Here is a 12,168-nt window from a genome sequence, read left to right on the forward strand (position 1 = left end):
TATAAAAAACAAATATTTAAAATAAAATAAAAAAAAAAAGTAGCGGTGTTTGAAACAAAAAAAAACTTTCTCTTCATTTTCATTAACACCTACCATTGTAACACATCGAGACGGATTTTGCCACAATACTAGATTCTCCATAGATCGCAACAACTTATTTTAATTGTTTCTTATTATTATAAACATGGTACATCGCGTATCGAGGAAGTCCGCTTACGTTGCGTGCTCGATATGTTAAACAACCTTTTTCCATTACTGTAGTAATAAAAAACAAAAAAAAGCACAGAAATGTTTTTACCAGCTCGTGAGTTTGTATTAGAACACAAATGTGTTCCACAAGAATGGAAATTTTTTACCTCTTTAAGCAACGAAACAGGAGTAGTTGTGTGTTAGAATCTCTTCTAGGTATCTATTTTTACTTTTATTATTTGCTGTTATAAATTTTATTTTTTAAAAAAGATAAGTATTCAAAAGCATTTTTAAATTAACTCGTAAAGTAAAGGTGTTTCCACCAAAGTTTACAAAAGTGAATGTAGCCAGAATTAGGGTCTCCCCAAATGCCTGGAAAGGGGTCTACAAAAAATAGAATTTCCGAAACATTACGTAAGAGAAAAACAAAGATTTTTATTGATAATCAACTTTCTGCGTTTCTTTTCTTGGCTTCACTTTCAAGGAATTTTCCGTTCAAGAAGATCCCACAAATCAATTTTGAAAAAAAACTGCATAGTGTGTAATAGATATTATTGCCTCTGTGAATAGCAAAATATGTTGTGTCTAACTTCGTAACAGAAATCGAAATCTGATAAAGAGCTTTTTGTAAATTATATTTGCGAGTTTTTTTTTACGTATATCATGTGCATTAACCTTGTAGTTACAACACTAACAATGGAAACTCTAAATCATTATCTGAAAAAGATTATTTTACAGGCAAAGAAAATCAATGATGTTAGTCAATTGCCTTAGTCAACATGCAATGCTGGACTATTATTTCAATCTCTTTAATAATAGCCGCATTTTGCTGTCTTTGCGCGGACCCCCCGCTTAGTTAGAAAATCGTGCTACGGAAACACGAATATCAAATGCGATATATTTTTATCCACTTTGTTGCCACAGGTAAATTTAAAGGACGGGCGAACTAGTGGATTTTTTCACGGGCTAACGACTAGTTCCTAATTATATTGTGAAATGGAAAAGTTCCTATGGAAGTCAATGACGCAAGACTTTGATTGTGGCCCTGATCCAGGGTTTGTAAAAAACAACAATGTCTTTAAGAGGGGGCTTTTTCCCCTTGAATAGCTTTCTAAAATAGGTTTGACTACAAGCTTAATCTTATAAGTGTTTCATTAGCAATTGAAAGTAAACTTGATAAAAAAGTAATTTCTAATAAGCATGTGTAGTGCATATAATCTTGTACTTAGACATTTTCTGTCTATTATGTAATGCTACTTAAAAATGTGAGAATATAGAGTAATATAAGAGGTAAAGCTAATTTGTAATTTTAGAAACAAGCTCATCAATCTTGAGAAGCTGTAACATATATACATTGTAGCACAGCCACAATGCGCAAACAGTGAAATAAACTTGGCCTGATGGGGTGTCACACCTCATAAGGCCAAGCTGCAAAGCTTGATTGAGACTAGATTCCCATCAGAAACATATTAGGCGGCACAAATTGGTACGAACACACTTTCTAGTTATTCTCTTTTTCATCGCATAGATTTAGAAATCAACTAATAGATTGCATGCACCAGTCGTAGTCATTATTTGCATTGAAAATGTGTCAACAACAAAAACACAAGCAAATGCGCTTTGTGTCCCAAAAATCTTCAGCTTCACAAGTTTTGTTTTGTTAGTTTTTTATGCTATTAAAAGGCACCACCTTAACTTCCTGAAGAGTTTCCAAATTGTTATGCAGTTTTGGACACCATTCAAATGTTTGATCTAATCCCAATAAACACAGCAGAATTTTTTTTTCAATTTACTTCATTAATTCCACATTGTCGTCAAAATTTGATAACAGAATATTGCCATATTTCAAATTTGATTTCATATGTTAGTAAATTATTTTACAAGCAATAGAAAACCATTGCCTTATAAGAGCGATCATTTTTTATTGCCTAAACATTTACACCAAAAATTCTGTTATCCCTATCTTGGTGATAAATTTTATCGGCTTGTGTGAGCCAAGTTTAACTGCTTTCTCTAGTTCGCACTATATATTTTTAAAATAGTATGACTTTTTTGTCAAAAATTATGAGACAGTTACTGGGGCAAAGGGGAATTTCCTTAAAAAAATGATAAAACGAATGAATAATTTGTTTCTTTAAGGTAACATGGAAATAAATAAAAAATATGCAGAAAATTGAAGGGAAAATAAAAAAATTACCATGCGTCAGTTCCTTCCCTATTCTTCCAGGTAGAATATCCAAATCTAAAAGCAAGCACAGCACTATAGTGTACTTTAACATTTATATAGAAGTGTATAGGATGAGTTGATTGACCAAGTATAAACCTCATAGGGTGCAAACACTTATGAAAAACTTACATGTGCTATTTTTTGACCTTTCTCTGAGTATTTCAGCTATAACAAAAACATGATAAATTAAATGTAATAATACAAAATTTATAAGTTTTTTTTTACGTTTTTTTTCTTTAGAAAATTAATCTTTTTTAGGATTTGAAGTCACATGTGCAATGCAATGGCTTAATAATTTAATTAAAAATATTAGTGTCAATATATTGTCGCCTACTGACGTTAATCTGTTTTATTGTATTGGCATCAAAATATTGTCTAATTTTCTTACACTATTACTACTTTAGCTGTTAAAGACAGACATAATAATATATAGATTAAATGCTTATACAACCTTAAGATACAAAAATAATATCTATTTTAATGGAGGGTAAAAATTTTTTTGTTATCCCACTATCTAACTCTTTTACAGAGATCTCAGAGATCTATTTATTCTCTTGTAAAACGTCTAAATTAGTGAACATAAAATATGTATTGTTTTGGACTCTACTATTTCTTTTTCTTGACCGCTGCTTCGACCGTCTGTTTTATTAAGAAATTTAAAATGAAGTCCAGCTTCTTTGTGAGATGTGACCCTATTACGTAAGATTTATGGCTCAGCTAGGATTATTAACTTTTATAGCCAAAAACAAATAATGTCATCACTGAAATTTAAAAAAAAATTCTGTTTAATTTTTTAAAAAATGTAATTCAACATGATATACTCCCATAGTTAAGCATTAATAAAAAAATAAATATTGTATTAACAACAGGTGTGTATGATTGTGCTGTGAGAATACATCTTATCTGGCTATAACAGTTAATAAATGTAGCAAACCGGAAATAATGTGTAAAAGGGTCACAGGGTGACCACTAATAAAATGAGAACAAAAGTAAGGATATTAAGGAGAATTAAGGAGACAAATTGACATTTTTAAAGGATATTTTGCTGCAAATAAGAATAATATTAAAAAAAGGACAAAAAATTTTTCAATTTTTTCAAGTATGTTTAAATACTTTCAAGATTTTATTTTTCTAAGGATATTTAAGGAATTTAAGGAGTGGTCACCCTGGGTTATGTACCACAAAAAAAACGTGAAGATAATTTAAAAAAATTTAACGAAAAAGAAGTTCCAAATCATGATTGGGGTGGCAAGTTGTAACCAAAAGGGGATCTATCATTGAGAATCTTATGCATAGTTTTCAGTTAAGTCCAGCTGGTAAAATTCTTTATGTAGCTAATACAGAAAAGTTTGATAACACAAACTTTAAGGTTCCAAAGACGCAGTAGATTTGATAATAGCCCAAAGAGCTATTATCAAGTTATTTTAAGTTTACTTTCAAAATAACTTTTGAACTATGTTGATGGATAAAGCTTTACACAAAAAAAATTTCTTTGACTGTCATTTTCGTCCTTAATTTTTTATAGTGTTCTAGTTCTCAGTAGATTTGGCTCAACTAAGACACTGGATTACCAGGTTTCCATGTGTAATGTTAACATATAAATCTTTAAGCAAACAGAATGTTTGCACTAGAACATGAACAAAAATGTTCAGATACATGAAAAATTTATACAATAAATATATTAGAATTATATGTTATATTTACTAAAGAAAAAAGAGTATAAAAGGAAACAGGAATAAATGAAAAGTGGAATTTACCACACTGTATAGATGCAAATGACAATAATTAAGTCACCAAAAAGTCACAATAAAAATTTTTTTGTTATGTTTTGTTGTTACCGGTCTGGACTTTCCAAGCGGGCAATACGGGTTTTTAGGCATTCTGATTGACTTAGCGCTCTTGACAACGGGCCAATATTTTTCAGTATTGCCCGTCGTAATGGTAGCTTAAAATGTAAACAAGCGCGAAAAGAAGTTTCAAAAAGTATTGGAAATGATTATATATCTAACCCCCACAATACATTGTGAGACTTGATAAAAACAATGATCTGAAATCCAGTTTTATCAAAAATACTAAACACAACACAACGAAATTATTAAAACAAATACGTCTCCTCTCATTTTAAGACTTATTCCTTCAGATTTTAGGTTATTTAGTCAATATAAAACTTGTTGAAGCCCATGTTTTTTTGTCCAGCTAGTTAACAAAAATGACTTTAATATTCATTGCCAGTGACGAACATCGTAATGTTTTGTTTACAAGGACTTATTGTAAAGGAACATTCAAATTCTGCATAGAATGTCAGATTTTAGACAGGACTGTTTCGAATTTTGATCTCAAGTGTTAACAAAAGTAGTGCTACTGAATTATATTACAAAAACACTAACGGAAAATGTTATTTTTTATTCTTATAAATTGCAATCTCAGACATTGCATTGACCTCGCAAGCTCGGTCGACACTTAGACCTGAGGCCATTTTTTCCGGCACAACCCGGGGTACTCGGTTATTATTGTACTATTTTTATACTTTAAGCAATACCAAATTTTTACATTATTCTTGAATCCCTTTCCTGCAATGACTTGTCTTTTTTGGCTCACAGAGTAAAAAACTAAGCTTTAAATGCACAGGCAAATGCAAAAAAACCAAAACGTACCCAAGCTCATGTTGTTTTCTCTCCCGGAAGGAGGCAACATAATCTGCTCGTCCACTAAAATAGAATAAACAAAGACATTAATAAAACAGTGAGTTGGGTCATTATTGTGTGAAAACAGACAAGACTTAACACATACTCATTACCTACAATACTTATGTCAACCTACAACACTTATTTTAAAAATTATCGGACTGGAGGAAAACAGTCAGGCATTTGTTTATACATTGACTTATGTTCACTGTCTTACCCCATGAAAACCATGCTGCGTAATTGCAGATACAACTACAAAAACAGAAATGGCAAAACTTATCTAAGCTCTTGTTTTCTCTTAAAAAGATTTAGAAAAAACGTTAAAAAACAATTAAAGTGACATTAAGAATAGAATAACTAGGGGAAGTTGTACAGAATGATATGCAGCAAGAACTAACCTTCTGGCACCACTGCTGTTGTGACTAGAATAAAAAGGATGAAGACATTAAAACGATGAGTTAAGACAAAAGCAAACAAAACTATGCTTTGTTATAGTAGGCCATTATTGTGTGACAACAGACAAGACGTAACCTACAATACCTACAATACTTATGTTTGCAGATTATCTGTTTAGAGTTTTTTATTTTGAAGAAAAATCGTTAAAGTGACTCTTAAAATAACTGAAGAAAATGGGTAAAAAAAAACATTTTTCCCCCTGACAGTAACCATAACATGCAGCTACCGCAAATACAAGTGTAAGAGCTCACCTACACTCTGCCTTTTGCCTAAAAAGATAAGAAGGAAAAACCTTGATATTTTCATAGATTTTTTAAAGGGGTAAATATTAGATTCAGTCTCACTGATACTTCAAATTCTTAAATGTTCAAAGAACTTGAAATAACTAGAGGAAGTTCTGTTTTCACGTTATACTTAGGATGTATTTTCTGTTTCACACTACAATTAACATGCTGCTAACTTAAATACAAGTGCAAAGGCTCACCTACGCTCTTCCTTTTCCCTAAAAATAATTAAATAGGAATGTAAAAAATTATCTAAGCTCTTTGTTGTCTCTTAAAAAGACTATAAGGAAAAACAGTAAATATTTCCAATGACTTTTTGAATAAGCTAACTACATCCCTTACTTAAAGCAAGGGTAAAATTGGATTTAGTCTTACTTATACTTCGTATTTCGAAGATGTTGGTATAAATATATGTTTATCCTTATACGCAACAACATTTTAGATATTAAAGAGCAACATGCGAAGTTATGTTCACAGTGAAGTTGACTCTTGTATGCCGCGAACACTAACAGCCAAATTATAGTCATGTTGTCATCATTTACATACAATTTTTGAAGATTAGAATAAAGATTTTCCATTAAAAGAAACTTTTATTCAAATCAACTATCTTCCTAACAAAATAATAATAGGAAAAGTGCAACACACTTGACTAAAGGCAGTTGTGCAGAATAAAAAGGCAAGAATTAACCTTTAATTTTGGGTACATCTGTTTTGGCAACTAAAATGGAATGGATAAAGACATCAATGAAACGTTAAGAATAGAATAACAAAATAATGCCTGCAGGAAAAGTGCAACACACTTGACTAAAGGCAGTTGTGCAAAATAATAAGGCAAGAACTAACCGTTAATTTTGGGAACTTCCGTTTCTGCGACTAAAATGGAATGGATAAAGACATCAATGAAATGTCAAGTTAAAACAATGCAACAAAACCATCCTTTGTTATAGTAGGTCATCATTGTGCGAAAACAGACAAGGCGCAACTAACACTCAACACCTACAACACTTATTTTAAAAATTATCAGACTGGAGGAAAACAGTCTTGCATTTGTTTACACATAACATTGACTTATGTTCACTGTCTCATCCCACGAAAACCTTGCTGCGTAATTGCAGATACAACTACAAAAACAGAAATGGCAAAACTTATCTAAGCTCCTGTTTTCTCTTAAAAAGATTTAGAAAAAACGATAAAAAACAATTAAAGTGACATTAAGAATAGAATAACTAGGGGAAGTTGTACAGAATGATATACAGCAAGAACTAACCTTCTGGCACCACTGCTGTTGTAACTAGAATAAAATGGACGAAGACATTAAAACGATGGGTTAGGACAAAAGCAAACAAAACTATGCTTTGTTATAGTAGGCCATTATTGTGTTACAACAGACAAGACTTAACCTACAAGACCTATAATACTTATTTTAAAAATTATCGGACTGGAGGAAAACAGTCTTGCATTTGTTTATACATAACATTGACTTATGTTCACTGTCTCATCCCACAAGAAGCATACTGCGTAATTGCAGATACAACTACAAAAACAGAAATGGCAAAACTTATCTAAGCTCTTGTTTTCTCTTAAAAAGATTTAGAAAAAACGATAAAAAACAATTAAAGTGACAATAAGAATAGAATAACTAGGGGAAGTTGTACAGAATGATATAGAGCAAGAACTAACCTTCTGGCACCACTGCTGTTGTGACTAGAATAAAATGGATGAAGACATTAAAACGATGGGTTAGGACAAAAGCAAACAAAACTATGCTTTGTTATAGTAGGCCATTATTGTGTGACAATAGACAAGACTTAACCTACAATACTTATGTTTTCAGATTATCTGTCTAGAGTTTTTTATTTTGAAGAAAAATCGTTAAAGTGACTCTTAAAATAACTGAAGAAAATGGTTTTTTTCCCCTGACAGTAACTATAACATGCTGCTACCGCAAATACAAGTGTAAGAGCTCACCTACACTCTGCCTTTTGCCTAAAAAGATAAGAAGGAAAAAACTTATATTTTCATAGATTTTTTAAAGGGGTAAATAATAGATTCAGTCTCATTGATACTTCAAATTCTTAAATGTTCAAAGAACTTGAAATAACTAGAGGAAGTTCTGTTTTTACGTTATACTTAGGATGTATTTTCTGTTTCACACTACAATTAACATGCTGCTAACTTAAATACAAGTTTAAAGGCTCACCTACGCTCTTCCTTTTCCCTAAAAATAATTAAATAGGAATGTAAAAAATTATCTAAGCTCTTTGTTGTCTCTTAAAAAGACTATAAGGAAAAACAGTAAATATTTCCAATGACTTTTTGAATAAGCTAACTACATCCCTTACTTAAAGCAAGGGTAAAATTGGATTTAGTCTTACTTATACTTCGTATTTCGAAGATGTTGGTATAAATATATGTTTATCCTTATACGCAACAACATTTTAGATATTAAAGAGCAACATGCGAAGTTATGTTCACAGTGAAGTTGACTCTTGTATGCCGCGAACACTAACAGCCAAATTATAGTCATGTTGTCATCATTTACATACAATTTTTGAAGATTAGAATAAAGATTTTCCATTAAAAGAAACTTTTATTCAAATCAACTATCTTCCTAACAAAATAATAATAGGAAAAGTGCAACACACTTGACTAAAGGCAGTTGTGCAGAATAAAAAGGCAAGAATTAACCTTTAATTTTGGGTACATCTGTTTTGGCAACTAAAATGGAATGGATAAAGACATCAATGAAACGTTAAGAATAGAATAACAAAATAATGCCTTCAGGAAAAGTGCAACACACTTGACTAAAGGCAGTTGTGCAAAATAATAAGGCAAGAACTAACCGTTAATTTTGGGAACTTCTGTTTCCGCGACTAAAATGGAATGGATAAAGACATCAATGAAATGTCAAGTTAAAACAATGCAACAAAACCATCCTTTGTTATAGTAGGTCATGATTGTGTGACAACAGACAAGACTTGATCTACAATACCTACAATACTTATGTTTGCAGATTATCTGTCTAGAGTTTTTTATTTTGAAGAAAAATTGTTAAAGTGACTCTTAAAATAACTGAAGAAAATGGGTGAAAAAAAACATTTTTCCCCTGACAGTAACTATAACATGCTGCTACCACAAATACAAGTGTAAGAGCTCACCTACGCTCTGCCTTTTGCCTAAAATGATAAGAAGGAAAAACCTTAGATATTTTCATAGATTTTTTAAAGGGTTAAATATTAGATTCAGTCTCACTGATACTTCAAATTCTTAAATGTTCAAAGAACTTGAAATAACTAGAGGAAGTTCTGTTTTCACGTTATGCTTAAGATGTATTTTCTGTTTCACACTACAATTAACATGCTGCTAATTTAAATACAAGTGTAAAGGCTCACCTACGCTCTTCCTTTTCCCTAAAAACAATTAAACAGGAATGTAAAAAATTATCTAAGCTCTTTGTTGTCTCTTAAAAAGACTATAAGGAAAAACGGTAAATATTTCCAATGACTTTTTGAATAAGCTAACTACATCCCTTACTTAAAGCAAGGGTAAAATTGGATTTAGTCTTACTTATACTTCGTATTGCGAAGATGCTGGTATAAATATGTGTTTATCCTTATACGCAACAACATTTTTTAATTTTGGGAACTTCCGTTTTTGCGACAAAAATGGAATGGATAAAGACATCAAGAAATGTCAAGTTAAAACAATGCAACAAAACCATGCTTCGTTATAGTAGGTCATTATTGTGTGAAAACAGACAAGACGCAACTAACACTCAACACCTACATCACTTATTTTAAAAATTATCGGACTAAAGGAAAACAGTCTTGCATTTGTTTATACATAACATTGACTTATGTTCACTGTTCTCATCCCATGAAAACCATGCTGCGTAAATGCAGATAGAAAAAACGATAAAAAACAATTAAAGTTACATTAAGAACAGAATTACTAGGGGAAGTTGTACAGAATGATATACAGCAAAAACTAACCTTCTGGCACCACTGCTGTTGTGACTAAAATAAAATGGATAAAGACATTAAAACGTGTAAAAACCGACAAGACGCAGCACATGTGCCATACCTACAATACTTATTTTACAGATTATTAGTTTCATGTTTTGTATTTGGGAAAATAGTCTTGCATTTGTTTATACATAACATTGACTTTTGTTTACTATCTCACACCATAAAAAACCATGCGGCAAATGCAGAAACTATTGCAAAAACAAGAATATCAAATTTATCTAACTTCTTCGCTTTCTTTAAAAAAGAGTAGAAGGAGAAACTTTAGAAAAATCAATGAAGTGGCTCTTAGAACAACTAGAGGACATTGTACAGAATGATACAGCAACAACTGCCTATGTGTTTTTAATATTTGTTTCTTAGACAATAAAATAGTATGGATAAACACATGAATAAAACGATGAGTTGAAACAATAATAAAAGAAACCTTGCTTTGTTTTAGTAGGTCATTATTGTAAGAAACATACAACACAGAACGCATATGTAATACCTACAATACCTATGCTTACAAATTTTCAGTTTTGCATTCCTGTATTTTGGAGGATAAGCTTTGATTTGTTTTTACATTGCATTAAATGTGTTTTCTAATTCATACTACAGAAAACATGCTGTAACTGCAGACACAAATGCAAGATTGTCAAAACTCACCTAAGTTTTGCTTTTATTCCAAAAACGATAAAGAAAAACGTTTTTTTAAATATGCTAACTACACCTCTCATTAAAAGCAAGGATAAAATTGGATTCAGTCTTACTGATAATTAGTATTTTGAAGATATTGGTCTGGACAAACATTATGCACAACAACATTTGAGATGAACGGGGGCAATTTACCAGAAGTTATTTTCATAGTGCAGTTAACTCTTGTATGTAGTGTAGCACATAAAAGATGTAAGAAGAATTTATAGCTATTTTGTCATAGATTACCTACAATTTGTTATAGTTACAAAAAAGTTTTTTTTGTAAAATCGCTATCTTCTTAAAAAAATACTGCCCACAGGAAAAGTGTTGATATTTTAATGTGATAAAAATAAATAAATGATAATAACCTTTTAGAGTCCAGACTGAAGCAATGCAGTAGTTTTGTTACACATAGTAAAACAGAACAACAATTTATATTAAGCACTTACAAAATGACGTATATTGAAACCGTTCGGGTGGTTTTCTTTTCCTAGTTGCTAAAAAAATTTATTAAAAAAAGTATTTTACAGGAAATTATTAAAATTTTCATGGACAGTATATGGTACCAAATAAAAAAATATATTTACATTTTCTTAATACCACAGAGTCACACGATTGTTCGGAATCTGAAACTAGATGTTAAAAAAATTATTAAATAAATGTGTTAAACTAATTTGCCTTAACACCATCTATAACACCTCTCCCAAGAAAAATAATGATATGGACAATCACAGAGGAAATTTTTATTTGTACAGTAAAAACTATTGAAAAAAACTTTATTGACCTAAGCTATGATTTTCAACAATGCTTTTGTTTTTGTTAAAGCATCATAATATTTGTTTTACTCATTAAGAATTATGTCAATGCATGTTTTCCTTTTTTTTATGCATGTTCCTTGCTACAAAATACACGCAAAAATAGAACACAAGAACTTGGTTGACCTAAATGAAATTTTTAGCAGTGCTTCCATTTTCGTTGGTGCATAACATTTTTTCTTCTCAAAATTAAGTCAATGACTTATGTTGTTTTTTCCAACGCCTTCTTTATGCATTTTTCTTGCTGAAAGATTAAAGTTTCTATATATACAGAGGTGTGGCACCCGAGGATTAAATATGCTGATATCAGCATCAAAAATCTTAAAATCATAAGACAAAACCACATTTTTTCATTATATTGGAATTTGTGAACGAGACGCAACTAAATTTTGCGGTGGGAAGCTAAGGAATCACTGCCTGGAACTGAAGACATGCAAGGAAATGCTATGAGTAGTACAAGAGAAAGAAGAGGAAGCTCTAAATATTTTTTTTTTCATTTGATTTACAAGAATTTGAGGTACCACACAATGAGAAGTAAAGAACAGAAACGCCTTTCTTATATTTATTTTAAGCTACGTATACGCATTTTAAGCTACATAGGACTATGCCAGCACTCCAGGGGCATTAAATAAGTAAGTGATAAAATACAAGTAATAGGCACCAATATATATTATTTTTTATGTAGCTAGTTACATAAACGATTTTTCAAGGTATTCTGTCATTTCAAGTAAGATAGATACCTAGATATTTAGACCTCCCATTTGGACCTCCTATAGCAGTGAAGACTTGAGTATATAGGTAGTTAGTTAG

At 31.0% G+C, this 12,168-nt stretch overlaps 1 protein-coding gene across 1 annotated transcript in view; it reads right to left on the reverse strand.

Annotated features, from left to right (window-relative positions):
- LOC130641570 (uncharacterized) overlaps positions 1 to 12,168 on the reverse strand; it is a 67,191-nt gene that overhangs the window by 16,293 nt on the left and 38,730 nt on the right. The window contains exons 28-46 of the mRNA XM_057448432.1: positions 11,131 to 11,175; positions 10,993 to 11,040; positions 9,833 to 9,856; positions 9,233 to 9,250; positions 8,999 to 9,016; positions 8,684 to 8,713; positions 8,529 to 8,558; positions 8,041 to 8,058; positions 7,809 to 7,826; positions 7,521 to 7,544; positions 7,108 to 7,131; positions 6,684 to 6,713; positions 6,529 to 6,558; positions 6,041 to 6,058; positions 5,808 to 5,825; positions 5,499 to 5,522; positions 5,071 to 5,124; positions 2,546 to 2,581; positions 2,387 to 2,431 (exon numbers count right to left, since the gene is read on the reverse strand). Coding sequence (XP_057304415.1) covers positions 2,387 to 2,431; positions 2,546 to 2,581; positions 5,071 to 5,124; positions 5,499 to 5,522; positions 5,808 to 5,825; positions 6,041 to 6,058; positions 6,529 to 6,558; positions 6,684 to 6,713; positions 7,108 to 7,131; positions 7,521 to 7,544; positions 7,809 to 7,826; positions 8,041 to 8,058; positions 8,529 to 8,558; positions 8,684 to 8,713; positions 8,999 to 9,016; positions 9,233 to 9,250; positions 9,833 to 9,856; positions 10,993 to 11,040; positions 11,131 to 11,175 — 552 coding nt within the window. The remainder of the gene's footprint in view (positions 1 to 2,386; positions 2,432 to 2,545; positions 2,582 to 5,070; positions 5,125 to 5,498; positions 5,523 to 5,807; positions 5,826 to 6,040; positions 6,059 to 6,528; positions 6,559 to 6,683; positions 6,714 to 7,107; positions 7,132 to 7,520; positions 7,545 to 7,808; positions 7,827 to 8,040; positions 8,059 to 8,528; positions 8,559 to 8,683; positions 8,714 to 8,998; positions 9,017 to 9,232; positions 9,251 to 9,832; positions 9,857 to 10,992; positions 11,041 to 11,130; positions 11,176 to 12,168) is intronic.

Source organism: Hydractinia symbiolongicarpus, chromosome 1 (assembly GCF_029227915.1).
Source record: "Hydractinia symbiolongicarpus strain clone_291-10 chromosome 1, HSymV2.1, whole genome shotgun sequence".
Taxonomy (NCBI): Eukaryota; Metazoa; Cnidaria; class Hydrozoa; order Anthoathecata; family Hydractiniidae; genus Hydractinia; species Hydractinia symbiolongicarpus.